Source organism: Asterias amurensis, chromosome 2 (assembly GCF_032118995.1).
Source record: "Asterias amurensis chromosome 2, ASM3211899v1".
NCBI lineage: Eukaryota > Metazoa > Echinodermata > Asteroidea > Forcipulatida > Asteriidae > Asterias > Asterias amurensis.
The window spans coordinates 24160913-24179195 of record NC_092649.1 but is presented as its reverse complement, the minus strand read 5'-3'; the positions used below and the strand labels follow the sequence as shown (position 1 = coordinate 24179195).

Sequence of the window (18283 nt, the reverse complement as noted above, 5' to 3'; positions counted from 1 at the left end):
ATATATAGTACTAACTAGGACAACAATTTACAGTACGAAAGATTGTTTCAAAAGTAAACAAAGATCGCATGAGATTCTAAGTACCTGTCGTTGGAGAAATGGAAAAATTAAGGTTTGTTAAAAAAATATTTGAGGTTCAAATAAAAACCAACAATTTTACATGAACGTGAAAAAAAAACAATAAAATAATCCCAAACTGAAACCGCAGTCTCCATCTTTTTTTAAAACAACTATGTTTTAAATGTTACAAGTTGTTAAAATGTCACACATTTGGACCAATAGAGGAAGGTTCATGACGTATCACGGAGTTGCATGAACATTTGTAAAAGATAGAATCTATATTCATTTTTGGCTTTAACCCTTATACACCGATGTGTGTTAGCACTGTAAACTACTAGGCCTACTCAGTAGTTTCCCAAGTCCTGTGAAAAGAAAATGAACAAGAATATTACTCAGGAGGGATTCGAACCCACGACCTTTGCCATTCTAGAGTAGTGTCGTCCCAACGAGATTGCCAGGTAGCTCAAGGCATAGGGGTAAAAGTGTATATGGGTAAAAACCGAATTGAATTTTTTTATTATCTGGGATGCAAATTTAACATCAAATTCAATTAGAATATATGTTAATTACATGCCCACTACTCCTGCGTGAAGGGGTCATAGGTCAAAGGTCACCCTGAATAAAAAAAGTAGACTCATACAATTACAGCACACCTTAGAGAGTAAATGTCGACCAAAAGGTCATAAATTACACATCAGTCATTGGCAGGAAACACTCCTTCCACATCCATAGGGTCAAAAGGTGAGAGTTCAAAGAGCACAGCATTGGGTCAAAGGTGAGGGGTCAGAGAGCACAGCATCCTCTACAAGGTCACACTCTTGTACGCTCCGGTGAACCCGGCGTGAAGTACCTGCAATGGAACAAGAACAGTTTATAAGATCCAGTTTATAAGTTTATTACCATCCTCGATGTACAGTTAATAGACTGAAGATAAAAAGGCAGGAACATATACCAAATTAATAGAAAGGAAGATTAAAGTATCAACTCGGATTAAGTCAGATGAATTGGCAGTAGTATAGGGGGGGGGGGGGTCAATGTCTCTGACGCAGGTTACTAAAATATGATTACTTGTTAACAATAAAACTATGATGTATTCATTTGATCACAGATATTAAAAACGTTGTGGGCGTTATGCAATTGAAAAATGGCCTAACACAAGATCATAGCTTTCTTGAAGTCCCTTCCTGTGAAGATGTCAACAGAGAATATGGTTTAATCACACAAACAACATTTAACCACTTCTTTTACAACACGACTGTTATAGTGAAGATATCACCGTACCATGAAGTACCCAACAGTCATATTGTTTTAAACCTATCAAGTTTCATTTTCTCAAAGACAAACACCGCGTTTACTCTAGATCCTCCTACAAGGATCCAAGGAGGATCAGATCCAGAAAGGGAGATCAAGCATTTTTGTGCTGCGTTCACACTTGAGTGTGATCTCACATTGATCCTGCATAGTTAAATGGAAGTTCAGTTCAGCTGACGGCAAAGGTTACTGTGCGAGGTCATTGATTGAAATAACTGGGACTCGACGAAAATTGAGACACAAATCTGACCAAACTGACAATAACTTCCCTATGTTATAACTGTATACAAAATATATTGAAAAATTATTTGTTTGAACGTAAAAAAATATGCTAACGTCAGATGATTAACGGAAAAAGGTTGGTACTGAAAATTCTGGAGGACGCAAGGCGTGTGAGATGCATCCACAATCGCTGTGATGTTGGTTACCATGCAGTGTCATACGAAATATGGGTTGGGGACCAGTTCACGATAGAGTGCACATGCACAATGTATACAATCCCCATGTACATTACACCATGGAGGAACAACACACAGCGTTGGCCGGATCTAAGCAGCTTAAATTGCAGGATCTGATCTCGATCTGCGTTCACACTTGTGTTTTTGACCGTCTTTGCGAGATCTGGTCTCCCTTTCATCTCGCAATAAAGGGAGGTCGAAAAGGAAGATCTGATCCCGAACGTGATCGCGTTCACACTAGCCGGTGACCTCCCTTTGATCACCCTTACGAGATAAGATCCTCCTTTGATCCTCCTAGCAGGATCAAGTGTGAACGCGGGTGAAATTAATCAACGGATGATTTCTTCACAGGTCTTTTTCTCGACCGGCGACGCAGACAATCAGAAACAAGATAGGGGCTTTACATCGTAACTCTGTCTCAGCAGAAAATAATATTGCTAAACATTTTCCTGCTCAGAAAAAATGAGCAGGATACCAGACAGTAATTTGTTTGGTATCCTTGTTCTGGTATGAAGCATAATTTTGTTGTGGTCAAAAACTTTCTGTGACCAAACAGCTCTCCGTGAAACTATAGGTAGGTTTGCTTGAATAGCAATCCATACTACAATGTTTCACATCAGGTTTTCTTGAACAGCAATCCATGCTCCAATATTTCACCTCAAAATGCCCTTTTGAAATTGGGTCAACTATGGGGCAAGAGTGTCACATTGTAGTCATTCAATAAAACCATCTCCTCATGAGATTTTGATTCATGTGCAACAAAGTGGAGACTGCAATTAACACTCGGTGCACATTCCACAATGCCGCCGATCAACACTGATTTCAATCATGTTTAAGGTAACAGTAAATCACCACACATTGCGACAAACAGGAAGCTGGTACTCCAATGAACTTCATCAACACATTGGTCTTTTAAAGGCAGTGGACACTATTGGTAATTGTCCAAGACCAGTCTTCTCACTTGGTGTTTCTCAACATATGCATAAAATAACAAACCTGCGGAAATTTGAGCTCAATCGGTCGTCGAGGTTGCGAGATAATAATGAAAGAAAAAAACTCCCTTGTCACACGAAGTTGTGTGCTTTAAGATGGCTGATTTCGATACCTCAAATTCTAAATCTGAGGTCTCGAAATCAATTTCGTGAAAAATTACTTCTTTCTTGAAAACTATGCTACTTCAGAGGGAGCCGTTTCTCACAATGTTTTATACTATCAACCTCCCCCCATTACTCGTCACCATTAAAAGGTTTTATGCTAATACTTATTTTGAGTAATTACCAATAGTGTCCACTGCCTTTAAAGGCACTAGACAGACACCTTTGGTAATTGTCAACACACCTGCCAAAACCCGCCATTCCCTTAACCCATCAAACTATTTTGAAAATTACAGACATCCTCTGTAAAAGCTGTATGAGTTATATTATGATCAGTTAGCACAGTGCAGAATTAAATATATTACCTTTGGTAATTGTCAACACACCTGCCAAAACCCGCCATTCCCTTAACCCATCAAACTATTTTGAAAATTACAGACATCCTCTGTAAAAGCTGTATGAGTTATATTATGATCAGTTAGCACAGTGCAGAATTAAATATATTAACATCACAGAACTAGAGAACATCATTCATTCATTTCCACTAGTTCTGAACAAACACACCAATCGACCTATGAAACTATCCAGATTATAAGTACATCCTTAGTGGTAAACATGACCAACGATGAGTTGATTTCTGGCAAAGACTTGTAAACATTTTGGTTTATGATATAGTATACTGCGATAAGCAGCATGAGAAACTCAAGAAAAAAATGATTGCAAATATTTTATGGAAAAAATGGTACAAAAACATATATCCATATACCGATAATGGGATTTGAGGCATTGCATGGTGAGGTATCAATGTATATTTGGTTTGAGGTAACACCATGTGTGTATCTTTTTGCCAGGTAGAGTTTGTTCTTAGAGAAGTGTCTGTTCTACTACCGCAGAGTAGACTTTCGGGAGACTTCATAGGTCTGAAAACTACTGTCCTGCTTTAAACTACTACTACCTGGGAAGAAGGTAGAAAGTCAGTTGGGACTAATACTTTATCTTTAGTGGATCGTGGGGACTTCTCGTTATAAACGTCACTAACGTGGAATCAGTTTTTAATTGGTCTCAATGTTTCGACTAGCTAATGCTCTAGTCATTGTCAGGAGACATACAGCCACTTATCTGTTTTTCATGAGCACTAGTACTGACCCATGTCGGGACGCTCAACGCAAACACACATGCCTTTACCCTCATTTCAGAATTATCCTTTAAAGGCACTGGACACTATTGGTAATTGTCAAAGACCAGTCTTCTCACTTGGTGTATCTCAACATATGCATGAAATAACAAACCTGTGAAAATTTGAGCTCAGTTGGTCGTCAAAGTTGTAAGATAACAATGAAAGAAAAAATACCCTTGTTACACGAAGTCGTGTGATTTCAGTTGTTGCTTTTGAGATCTCAAATTCTAAATCTGAGGTCTCAAAATCAAATTTGTGGAAAATAACTTCTTTCTCGGAAACTACGTCACTTCAGAGGGAGCCGTTTCTCACAATGTTTCATATTATCAACAGCTCTCTACTACTTGTAACCAAGTAATTTTTATGCAAAAAATTATTTTGAGTAATTACCAATAGTGTCCACTGCCTTTAAAGAAACAAGACACGTTTGGTAATTACTCAAATTAATTGGAGCTGATGATGTATACAGGTCTATTATTATTTCGTATGTTGAGAAACACCAAGTGAGAAAACTGTTTTTGTTTTACAATTACTAAGCGTGTCCAGTGCCTTTAAAGATTTTATTTTGTCATGAAAAGTCGGACATTTTGTAAAGTTTCTTGTCAAAACCAATGCTGTACATACCACAACGTAAACAACACGAAACACAACACGCACGAACCATGTTCAAGCGAATTAGAGGCATTCTTCTCATGTCACAATCCGTTATTCCAGAAAGATTTATAGTCTCCGAATCGTACATAATTTCACGATGATCTTGTTTGATTTCTTTCATCATTTGCAACTAGTTATACCTGATTCCCATATACCCCCATGGTGCTGCGATTCATCTGTCATGTTACCTCCCCGATGGGACCGCGACCCACATTGTCACATCTCTCAAGTGAATCAATTAAATACATGCCTTTTGAAAAGTAAGACCATAGGAGGGATTCATCGGAACCTTAAGAAATGCTTTTGAAATGTCCACTACTCCCATAACTCAAAGGTGGGACTGACTGCGTGTTTTATGTCCATTTCTAATTTTAATATTCTGGAATGATTGGGATCGTCAGTGGAAATTCAAAACTTGAGACACACCAGAGATATGAAATCAATAAGGTGCTATCTTGCAGATACTCAACAGGTGATGTGTTTTTTGATATCTGTCAAAGCAAATGGGTTTTGTATAAGTTCTATCAAAAAGTGTAATGTGATATCATTGAGGTACTATTAATGAGGCAATAACAATGAAGTGCTATCAATGAGGTGAAACCTGGCAGATATCCACCAGGTAATCTATCATAGCAAGGGAGGTTCTATATTAGAAGTTCTTTCAAAACGTGATATGAGGTACTATCAATAAGGCAATAACAATGAAGTGCTATCAATGAGGTGAAACTTAGCAGATATCCACCAGGTAATCTATCATAGCAAGGGAGGTTCAATATTAGAAGTTCTTTCAAAACGTGATATGAGGTACTATCAATGAGGCAATAACAATGAAGTGCTATCAATGAGGTGAAACTTGGCAGATATCCACCAGGTAATCTATCATAGCAAGGGAGGTTCTATATTAGAAGTTTTATCAAAAAGTGTATTGTGGTATCATTAAGGTACTATTAATGAGGCAATAACAATGAAGTACTATCAATAAGGTGATACCTAGCAGATATCCAGGTAATCTGTCATAGCAAGGGAGGTTCTAGTGTATATTAGAAGTTCAATTAACAGTGTAATATGGTATCATTGAGGTACTTTCAATGAGGCAATATCAATAAGGTGCTATCTAGCAGATATCCACCATCTAGCATAAATCCATATCTGTCGTAGCATAGTGGGTTCTATATTCAAGAAGTTTTATCTGTCAAAAAGTGTACTGTGGTATCATTGAGGTACTTTCAATGAGGCAATACCAATAAGGTGCTATCTAGCAGATATCCACCGTCTAGCATATATCCATATCTGTCATACGTAGCATAGTGGGTTCTATGTTCAAGAAGTTCTATCTAAAGTGTAACGCCTTTGTGGTATCATTGAGGTACTACCAACCAGGCAATATCCATGATGTGATATCTAGCAGATATACAACAGGTAATCTGAATGTTGATATCATTTGTAGCAAGGGAGGTTCTAGATGAAGTTCCATCGAGAAGTGTTATCGGGATATAAATGATTCGCAATGAATAGGGGTAAAACGCAAAACCAATGTCAGTTAATGAAAGAGCTGATGAAATGATATCAATGAGGTGGCATTATTGAGGTGCTATCAGTGAGGAAATACCAATGTTGGTTTCAATGAGGAGATTCCTCTGATGTGGTAAGGTGGTACCAAAGAGGTGCTATTGTTGAGGTGCTATTCGTTGAGGCGCTGTATCAATGAGGCGATACAAATACACTGTTTCAGTGTAGCAAATCCTTGGCAAAGGGCACCACAGCAAAAGCACATGGTACCACAATTGATGTGTGTGCTCTGGGTTATTTCAAGGCCCAAGACGAACACATAATGTTGACACAAAATATACATCTAGGCCTGTTTGCACAAAATGTGTATTGTTTCAAATGCAAACTCTGCTATTTTAGAAAGTCCATTTCATCAAGTACAGCAAAAAATAAGTTCAAATATCAAGACAACCCTGATCCCCAAACTGCCAAAAATGGAATTCAAACAAAGAAATAATCCTTCGGAGGTTAATATGCAGTAAACCGAATGAACATTCGATACCTCCACCTCAGCTGGTGTCAGTCACCCCCAATCAGACTGCAACATAAACACTCTTATATTCCACAATACATTGCAATATTAATTCAACAACTGTAGAAATTTTGAGCACAGCACCGGGCCAATTACCGTCGTCCCGGGAGGCACACTGACCGCTAAAAAGCCACCAACATTCCTCCTGGGCCGTGTGATGTCTTCATATTGGCAGACATGTAGGTGTATACTATACATGTACCTCTGGTACTTTGAGGTAGTTGGTAAACAAGCTTACCCAATGGGTAGCTCAGTTTAAGAAACAATAAAGTTTCAAACAAGATTCTAATTTGAAACCTGCATCTTAAATCACAACTTGCTTATATCGTTTAAAAGGCAAGATACTTGATTGAAGTTATGTTTTTAAGTACGGTAAACACTTGCCACTCTGGCACATTCCCCTGAGCTTGTCTAAAAAAAATACATTATTTGTGCCAAACAATTTTCTGTTTAGTTGTTTTTCCCAAATCTAAAATAGCCCCACATGTTCTTGTACACAAAATATCTTGATTCTGTGCTTTGTTGAGAATATGACTACCTAATTTGACACACTTTGCACAGTTGATTTGAATTGTGTTAGTGAACACAAAGAAAACTTGAACAAATAGGAAATACTTCCAAATTAAAGGAACACGTTGCCTTGGATCGGTCGAGTTGGTCTTTGAAAAGCGTTTGTAATCGTTTGTTTTATAATGCATATGGTTAGAAAGATGTTTTAGAAGTAGAATACAATGATCCACACACATTTGCCTCGAAATTTCGTGGTTTTCCCTTTACTTTGCGAACTAACACAGTCGGCCATTTATGGAAGTAAAAAATTTGACTCCCATAAATGGCCGACCATGATTGTTGTCGAGTTAAACGGAAAACCTCGCAATTTCGAGTGATGCTTGTGTGAATCGTTATATATTACTTTTAAAAAATCTTTCTAATCATATGCATTTTATAACAAACGGTTACAATTGCTTTTCAAAGACCAACTCGACCCATCAAAAGCAACGTGTTCCTTTAAAGTCCTACAAAAAGACTTGCGCATTATCCTTCTGACTGTACAGAATCTGTAGTGCATTTCACTAAGAATGTGGGAATTTGTGTTTGACTTAAAGGCAGTCGACACTACCGGTAATTACTCAAAATAATTATTAGCCTAAAACCTTTCTTGGTGACGAGTAATGGGGAGAGGTTGATGGTATAAAACATTGTGAGAAACGGTTCCCTCTGATGTGCCATAGTTTTTAAGAAAGAAGTAATTTTCCACGAATTTGATTTTGAGACCTCAGATTTAGAACTTGAGGTCTCGAAATCAACCGTCTAAACGCACACAAATTCGTGTGACAAGGGTGTTTTTTCCTTTCATTATTATCTCGCAAGTTCGATGACCGATTGAGCTCAAATTTTCACAGGTTTGTTATTTTATGCATATGTTGAGATACACCAAATGTGAAGGCTAGTCTTTGACAATTACCAATAGTGTCCACTGCCTTTAACTTGTGATGTATGCTCAGAAATCAGGCTACATGTACATGTACACCGGTGCAGCTCTGCTTAAAAACAACTCGCCAAATTACTTTAGCACACGTTAACAACTTGTACATTGGTTTTCCACTTGACAGTAATACCACCTATGTGGTCTTGTACCCAGAGCCCCATCTATAACCCCCCAAGGATGTGTACATTGGCTTAGCAAGTTATCATGTACATGTACACAGAGTTAGGCTCCATGGCACTTCCCTAGTTCCGCTAATAATCGTAGCTCAGGGCCAGGAAACCCACCGTTGTTTGTGTAAAGGCAATCACCGCCAGTAAACACACTTTTCTGGGGGATTTGATTTGATACCATGACTCCGGGTTGTTTGCAGAAGTTGGCTCATACCGGTATAATTGATTTGTCATATGTGGCTGGGTTTAGGAAACATGGTTCACTATCAAGAGGAGAAAACAAGAGGAAAAAACTTAATAATTACAACAGTTTGGGGTTTAACAAAGAAAAATTTGCTAATGACTAGAGTGGGATTTGAACCAAAGACCTGCAAATTGACATGGGGCACTCTACCAACTTAGTTATATCTAGCCCTACTATGGCTTTTTCCATAACCACATTACTTCAAAGTGATTGAAAATGATTCTCAAAATACTTTTGAAAGGTGCTGTACTCCAAGTAACCCAGCAATTTTAAGAGTAATTACCAAACGTACATGTATATCTCCCTTTAAACAAATTTCAAATGGCACAATTTGACAATAACATCATGAACTTTCAATGTTATGAATGACTCCAAAGCAGCACAGTGTGTTACTTCAGGAGCTACACCGTCTGGCCTCCAATCCCCCCCCCCTCTCCATCCCACCAACCACCACCAGGGGTGTATGGTCTCAATGACAAGACAAACAACTGCATCAACACAGTAGCACTTCTCACCAATCACAGGGGTCACCCCTCCAGCAACATTCCCTCATGTAACACTGCAAATACGGGTGCAACCAACGGTCTGTCCACCCCTCTGGAATTATCAGTGGTGATAATTGGAATTGTCACTGAGCCAAAGCAAACACGAAGGATTGTACAACTCAGAGATTTCCTTTCGCAAGCCCCGGAGGCCTAAAATGCTACCCCATTCCATAAAAACATGAAATGTGCAACCTCTACAGTTTTTTTTCCTCAACGAAATATCAATTTTAAGTATCCCTGACCACTATTTTGACTTGAAACCTCTTTGAACATTGAAAGTTAAAACAATTTTAAATCCCAGAGGTTCAGGATGTTCTTTTGTGTGCCAGAATACACACAGAGAGTGGATATGAAAACCAAAGTAAAGATGTCCAAAGCCGTGCTTTAACAAAACCCTTTCCTTAAAGAAGCATTTTCTTCTTATTATTATTATTATTATTTTTTTTTCTATGCAAGTCGCCCAAAACAAGGCTAAAAGCCACTCTAGGTTAAGGGCTGCAAGGAAGAAAACATAGACATGCAGAAACTCAGTGGAGCTGAAGGTAGGAATTGACATTCCTCTTAAAAGATGAAAGATCATAGGATGAAGGGAAACATACACCAGGTAAGGAGTTCCAAAGAGATGCAGTACGAGGGAAAAAGCTACTGGAGTAGCTCTTTGTTCTACATCTCGGCACAGCCACAGTATAAGGATGAGAACAAGCAGAAAGCCTGGTCTCATGCTCAAACACCCTGACAGGAGGAACAAGGTTGGATAGACTGGTGGAACATTTACAATGGAAATATCTGTAAAACAGGCAAAGGCTGGCTACAGACCTTTGGTGAGAAAGGGGTTGCAGTGTAGTTCCTAACTCTTCTCCAACCGGGTTTATAATATGCTTCTGCACTTGATCCAGTAAAGATAAAAGGCAGGCAGAAGCTCCAGCCCAAATATGGCAACAGTACTCCATGAGGGGACGTATAGTTGTCTTGTACAGGTAGAGAGTAGCCTCGGGAGGTAAGAACTTCCGAGCTCGATACAGACAACCTACTCGCATGGAAGCACTCTATTGTTTTGGTATAACGTTCAGTTTATCTACATTTCAATTTAGCCACCAAGGCCCAATCACATACATGCAGAGCTGCTTGAGCAGACAACAGTGCTTTAATAACAACTTTCTGCTAAGCAAAACAAAAAACATGCTACCAGTGTGACACATTGTGGCAACTTTTCATAGTAGATGTTATGTGTGACATTGTGTTTTTTATTCTTGTAAGCAAAATTATTGTTGTGAACTGAGCTACTCTCTGTGCTTAAGCAGTGCTGTGACATTGGGCCCACAAAGCAATGAGTGTGTTTAACTAACATACAATAGCAGACCCATTCAAAACTTCATGTATTTTAAATAACAACTCGTACCAATACAAAATGCAGCTACCGGTACATATTCATGTGAACAGAAAATGTAGAAGCAAAACTAGCAATTTAAGTAAAACCTCTAGAATGTGGCAGCCATTTTTTGTCATGTATCCTGACTGCTGCAACAGGAAAAGAATACTGATAATGAAATACAAACAGTGACCAGACTATTATTTCCCCAAAGAGCCTCAGTTTGGCTACACTGATATTTCAATTGAACGGGACAACTACAGGTATTCAAAATGGCCACAGCACGAGAGTCTCTTCCGAAGTGTGTTAAAGATTTTTCAATCCAGAAGAAATAAATTAAAGGAATGAAAATATTTGCCCTCGGCAAGTACCTCCACTATCACGACAACAGATTTATGGAATTCTTTACAATAACAGTCATATTTCATTTGTATTTCAGGGAACATGAATTCCGCCAATGTTCAGGTTCAACGACATCAGTGACTGCAAACTACATGTTACGGTCGTTATGCTATTATGCACTGTGCCACAATCGAGTTCAAGGAACTAAGTATGATGTGATAGTCAGAGATTTTAAATTTACGTGGCCTCGAGAACAACCTTTGCAAAGGTTATGCTGATGGCAAAACAAGAAATTCAATAACCTCCACAGAAAATGTAGTTTAGTGAACAAATAATGGTTTTTATAATGCTTTACTGACAAGTACACTGTAGGTAAAGACACAATTTTCAGACAATATCCATTGATCTAGTTTTGATAAACACGGACACAAATGGAAACGTAAATGTCTGCGGACATCTAAAAGATCACAAAAGTAACTCTTTTTTCTGTAGTTTCCTCAAAGTCTCTTTAAGTTTAAGTTTCCTCAAATCCCCATCACACACAAGACAAATTTCCTGGGAGATTCCAAAGAAAAAAACTGATGATCCACCCTTTCGCAGATAACGTGGGGTGCCTTCTCGCAGCTGTAACCAATAATTGTTTTGGTATTTGGCAAGTGATGAAACCAATGGCAACTCAATTGAAACAGTTAGACTGCCAAAATGCACCCTTAGTAGAGCCATTGGACACTTTCTGAACAGAACAAAAATTAAAAAATCACAGATTTATAAATAACTTACAGCGTTGACAGAAGGTAATGGTGAAAGACTTCCCTTGAAATATTAATCCATGAATTGCTTTACTTTTTGAGAAAACATAAAAACATATATCAATTCTCGATATCGAGAATAGCGGATTTATTTTAAACACATGTCATAACACGGCGAAACGTGCGGAAACAAGGGTGGGTTTTCCCGTTATTTTCTCCCGACTCCGATGACCGATTGAGCCTAAATTTTCACAGGTTTGTTATTTAATATATAAGTTGTGATACACGAAGTGTGGGCCTTTGGACAATACTGTTTACCAATACTGTGCGATTGCTTTAACACCAAGAACACAACCTGTTGAAAACAGCTTTCCCAGCAAGCCCTTGCTTACTCATAACCCTAATGGTATTGCTTAAATAAGTCAAGATAGCGCACATTTTAATTAGATGTAGTTGATATGCTCTATGCGCACTTTAAAGTTTGGTAGCTCGCAAAAGACGCATTAAGCCAAAGAGCAACTGGTTCCTTGTCGTTCTTCCAGGATCTTGTAAGATGTCTATCTTGATGCAGTTGAGGGTGACCATGTAAAAAACATGATTCAATTGAAATCGCATCAAAATACATTAAGCTTCCTACAAGCGCGGTACAAATACTAGAAAGTGTTTAAAGCAATCGCACAGTATCAGTAAACAGTATTGTCTAAACGCCCACACTTCGTGTATCACAACTTATATATAAAATAACAAACCTGTGTAAATTTAGGCTCAATGGGTCATCGGAGTCTGGAGAAATAAACGGGAAAACCCACCTATGTTTCCGCACGTTTCGCCGTGTCATGACATGTGTTTTATAATAATCTGTTATGCTCGATAGAATTTATAATTGTCTAAATGTTTTCTCAAAAAGTAAAGCATTTCATGGAATAATACTTCAAGGGAAGTCTTTCACCATTACCTTCTGTAAACCCTGTAAGTTATTTGTAAATCTGCGAACTTTTAATTTTTGTTCTGTTCAGAAAGTGTCCAATGGCTTTAACAAGTGTGCGTGCAAATCAGTCACTATCAGGAGCCAACAGTAATGTTTGTCTGTACATCCCTTCCAGGGGTTAAAGATGAGGCGCCCTGCCCATGAGAGCGAGGCTGGGATATAAGGTTGTTACCGCTCCACTATTTTGCTTGCAGGTTGACACAAACTGGGCACTTTCTTTTCACAGTTTATATTTCCTCGGTAAAATGTTATGTTCAACTAAATACACATAAATTGCAAAAACCAACAAAAACAGGTATATTCACAGAAAATCCTGCGACCGCAAAAAACAACAACCAGTATTTCATATTAATGGTTTTGGTTAATTTCTGAGTAAACAAAGACTTGGCTTCCATCACAAAGTCCTAAACATAATATAATAAATTATAACAACTGCGAAACAGAACTTGAAATTTCGCAGAAATTTGAAGTTGGTTCATGCCAGAATAAACAGTGAGCCTTAGGGTTGTTGCAAAATCTGGCTGAGGAACTATGTACATTGTAGAAAAGGTCACACCATAAAGTTATTGAATCACAAGTAATTTTCTCTCGGAAAGAGATCATCTGCATCATCAAGCGCCTTGTGCACCTTATCGATGAATTACTATTATTTACATGTGTGTAGAACACATGAATTTTATACAATCAAACAACAATAACACTAAAACCAAAAACATAGGATTCGAACTGCCTCTAGCTACCGGGCAATCTCGGTGGTCTAGTCGGTATGACACTGCTCTAGAATTGCGGGGGGTCGTGGGTTCGAATCCCATCCGAGTAAAATCCCTGTGATTTTTTTCACAGGACTCGGGAAAGTACTGAGTATACAGTGCTACACACATCGGTGTATTTGGGTAAAAAGCAAAAACTAATAACAATAACACTGTTTTCCATGGGAATATTTTGTTCAACAATCAACCCCAAGTATATCTACTGTTCAAGCCAAACCAAGTATTGTTTTGTAACAAAAGGAAAGCATTAAATTGGTTTTGATGTGCAATGATTTCTTTGCTTCAGGGACAGTGCAGCATTGGTGTTAAGCATCAGTAAACAATGTTGAAGCACATTGTCTTAAGAAAACCTGTAAAAATTTAAATGGTGTTTGAAGCTTTGCATGGTGTAAAAAATAGGAAGTAACAATAAACAAATATGTAAATGTTAAACTTGTGGGGTACAACCATGTACATGCATGACATGTATGAAATCTATTTTGTGGGAGTGTTAGCGCAGAAAGTAGCCAGTGTGGACTCGATGTTTCCATTCAAACAGTATACCCTTCAGGAGAATTGACCCAATTCACCTGACGTCATCATCAGAATGCGCAATTTTTGGTGGTCAATGACAATGTGTGTTATTCGCAGAGAAGTGCGCATTTTAGGTGACACGGCGTTTACATGTAAACCTTTTGACCACCAACATGGTGAGCGTGGCACCAGTCGCCGCGTGTGACGTGCGTGCAAGGGGTCAATACATGGTTGTATGCACGCAAGTTAACTATTCATATATTTTTTTTAATAGTTGCCTCTGTAAATATTTTTTCATTTTGTCAATAGGCAAGTTGTACAATGAGTAGTTGTTATGGTGGTATCATTCAATGGATACTATGCAGTATGCTTGTGATATGAAGCAATAAGTGCATTTAAGGCCTTTTTGAGATATGGTGGACAAAATGCTACAGCACTATTACATAGATATGTAGGCTTTGCACAAATTCTTCAGTACCCACCCAAACCAACCAGTGCATTCTTATAGTGTCCACCATACCTCAACAAGTCTAATGGAATGAGGTGCTTGGCAGTCTGAGCAAAGTTTCGGCAGTCCGGCCAAAGTGACATTAGGCATGGATGACAGAGGGGAGGGTTAAGGCCGGTTTATAGTCAGTCGCGCGATGGCCGTGCGAAGGAAATCTTGACGCGCGACACAGTTTATAGCCATCGCTGAGGCCTAAAAACTGTATCTTTTTATAATCGCGCGTCAAGATTTCAATCGCCCGACTATCGCGAGACCATCACGCGACCAACTATAACCCGGCCTTGCGGGTTGATTTGGAACGGGAATGATAAGAGACTAGGGATGATCCACACACCTGTTTGTATCGTTAGGGGACATAGTGAGGGGGTTGATGAGGTGAAGGGGGGGGGGGGGTTGGTGGGGTATAGGGTAGTCAGTACAAGCGTGTGTTATTCACCTGTGCATGTAGCTTAGGCAGGCTCTGCTGGGTTAAGTAAGCATCTATGCCCATATGGTGTCCTCCTCATCCTGCAGAACAAATAAGGCAAGGGGTTAGTGAGAGATTCTTGATACATTGTATTCAAACACTACAGTCAAGAAAGCAAGAAAGCAAGTTTAATTTATAGATGATTTTTTTTTTTCAGTTACAATTTAACTCTTCGTGTTTTGTCTCAAAATTCACTTTGGTGACAGCTTCATACAGGAGGGTTACATGGTCATTATAGCCAGGACTTCACACCTGGTTAAAATTTTGGAATAAAATGCAGTCACATGCAGTCTGTAGCATGAAAGTTTGTTTGTGTTCTTATTTGCCTAACCCTGAAACATACACTGATATCAAAATCAGACCTGTATGCTTCGCTTTTGAAAGAGCAAGGGCACCAAGACATTTTCTCCTCGGTAAAGGGCACCCTATGAGGAAATTGTAAACATCTACTGGAGCAATTCAAGGGCACAAAGGCGATGACCAGTGGGCAAGAAGGCATTCGACCTTCGTAAAGTACATGTATCAGCAACCGATTTCACAAAACGGAAGGATTAATCCTATCTTGTGTTAGGATGAGCAACTGGTCCCAACTTAGGATGGGTTCAATGCGTCCTACGTCTCTGGATACAGAACTGAACTCGTCGTAAGTCCTAAGATTAATCCTAAGTTAGGAAGAGTTTGGTGAAATCAACGGCAGGCCTGTTACAGTAACATGAAAGTTTGTTTCTGTTCTTATTGCCTAACCCCGAGACATACAGAGGTATCATACTTTCAGACCAGGTTCACTTTGATAGTGTGTCCTGCTTGGAGCAATAATATCTTAAACCCTACACCAGCCCTCTTGAAATATCTCCACTCAGTTTGCAAGTGACTGGCTCTAGAGTGGCTGGCGCCAGGCATCGGGTATCAGCTCAGGGTCTGGATCAAGGAGGTGAGGGGGATCGGGGCAAAGAGTAATTTACCACTAGGGGAATGTGAGATGCTGGAATTAAGGGATAATAACTGTACATCTGGCAACAGGTTATATTGCACACTGTATCTGGTGGAGGGTACAGATGTCCAATAAACTGGCTTTGCATAATTACATTTCATATGTAAGTGCCATTTTAAAATGTTGTCAACATGTTTGCATTGACATAATGATTTGTGGATAATAAAAAAATTATGAATTTTTTTTCACCAGGCAGACATAAGAAAGCTTGGATTCAGATAAAAGTCTGAAAACTTCTCATCCATGTAACTAAGAAGCTGGAAGCATACAAACAAAGCTGCAGAACAAAAACACAACCAGGGGTGGATTTCACTTAGGGTTAACACTAGTCTTATCTTGAGTTAGGACTAGTTACTCGTCTTAACTTAGGTCTAGCCTTAAGTTTTTAGTATCTCCTAGGACTAGTCCTAAGTGAAGACTAGTTCTAACTCTTTGTGAAATCCACCCCATGGAGTGGAACCCAAACTGATAAAAGGAACCCAAACTGATTAAAGGAACCCATACATCTGCAGAATACCGGGTAAGACCAGAGCCAGAACTATGTACAATAAGAAGAACAGTGGAACTGGATGAGCCATATTCAGAACCAGTCACAGTGTTTATATTAGGCATGATTCGAGTCTCAATCAGATAGAATCAATGCCTGATCTAGACAAGAACCAAGACGTACACTGTATAATTTTGAACATTACCAAATCCTGGAGCAGAAAGTTATAGAACTAACCACACCCTAAACGAAGAACAGATTTTGAATCAACCCAGCTAGAACCCATAACTAAACAAGGGATCGGGATGAAACCAATACAGAATGGGATCCGGGCCTTGTCACACGAGGCAACTTTTACAGGAATTTACAGGAAACTTTGAGGCAACCAACAGCAGCACATGATACAATACTACTTTGGTAGCACTTGAACAATATATTACATTCAACAAGCAATATATGTGAAGATTGAAATGTGAATGGCTTAACTTCCTGGAGATGCCTGGCATGGTTGCCTTCAAAGGCAGTGGACACTATTGGTAATTACTCAAAATAATTATTAGCATAAAACCTTACTTGGTGACGCGTAATGGGGAGAGGTTGATGGTATAAAACATTGTGAGAAACTGCTCCCTCTGAAGTGACATAGTTTTCGAGAAAGAAGTAATTTTCCACGAATTTGATATCGAGACCTCAGATTTAGAATTTGAGGTTCCGAAATCAACCATCTAAACGCACACACCTTCGTTTGGCAAGGGTGTTTTTTCTTTCAGTATTGTCTCGCAACTTCGACGACCAATTGTGCTCATTTTTTCACAGGTTTGTTATTTTATGCATATGTTGAGATACACCAAATGAGAAGACTGGTCTTTGACAATTACCAATAGTGTCCAGTGTCTTTAAGTTGCCCTCTGTGACATGGCCCTGAGAGGACTGGACTGGAACCAGAACGGTCTAGAACTGTCAATATTTGAAGAATCAAGACCAAATCAACCAAGAAAAGACTTTGTATAACTTTTGTTTCCAGCAAAGCAAATAGTTGATGAAAGGTACAACAAAGGAATTTTAAATCCTTTTGTTTAAACAAAATTCATGTATCGACTTCCTCAAAACGAGACCCACCAAAAGAAAAAAAAAAGTTTACCACAGCATTTTGACTCATAAAAAGGGTATCAAAAGTAACATCTTTCCACCATGAGTGATATTCATGACAGACATGGCGTATAATAAATTTATGTTGTACCTTTCCTCCAAAGCAAATATACTTGTTTAGAAAACTTTGCAACAAAAGTCAAGTCAACTTATGATCCACATTCCACCATAAACCCCCTCTGCCCTCAAACAAGCCAGGGATGTTACCGAAAGCACAAAGGAAGAATCACTCCCCGCTGTCTGCAGGGAAATAAAATATAAATTGAGACGGCTGTGAAATACTATTAGCACAAATGTCTACACCTGACCTATGACACGATCCAATTGGACATTTCAGGTGCTAAGATACACCACGGGAATCTAGCGCCCTTTCCCAAATGCTGGGTTACATCAAACCGAATTAAAATCAAAGCCAGAGTATAATGTCTTGAATTCCTCAACCCCTGTCTGTAATGTGAGACCCAATTCAGCCCTCCTGAAGTATATAGTAAGTGGCAATTTTGATGTTTCTACATTCAGTCCAAGTTGAAAGCTTCTATTTCAATGAAACCAACTTTATTGATACTTTTATACAACTTGCCTTTTTGATGGCACTCGGCACACATACAGTTTTCATTTTCTATAAAGGTGAAAGATCATCGGAAGGTATGTTTTCCTGGGGGCTATGGA

The 18283-nt window shown here is 38.8% G+C and overlaps 1 protein-coding gene across 4 annotated transcripts in view; it reads right to left on the bottom strand.

Annotated features, from left to right (window-relative positions):
- Window positions 1–779: 779 nt before the first annotated feature.
- The window catches only part of LOC139954298 (ERC protein 2-like), a 100582-nt gene continuing 83078 nt past the window's right edge, over window positions 780–18283 (bottom strand). For 3 of the 4 annotated variants that reach the window (XM_071954031.1, XM_071954034.1, XM_071954033.1), the window contains one exon: window positions 780–910. In XM_071954031.1, the coding sequence (XP_071810132.1) occupies window positions 863–910 (48 nt within the window). In that variant the 3' untranslated portion in view covers window positions 780–862. Of the gene's footprint in view, window positions 911–14957; window positions 15029–18283 lie in introns of all 4 variants that reach the window. The other variant, XM_071954032.1, reaches the window with a different exon arrangement.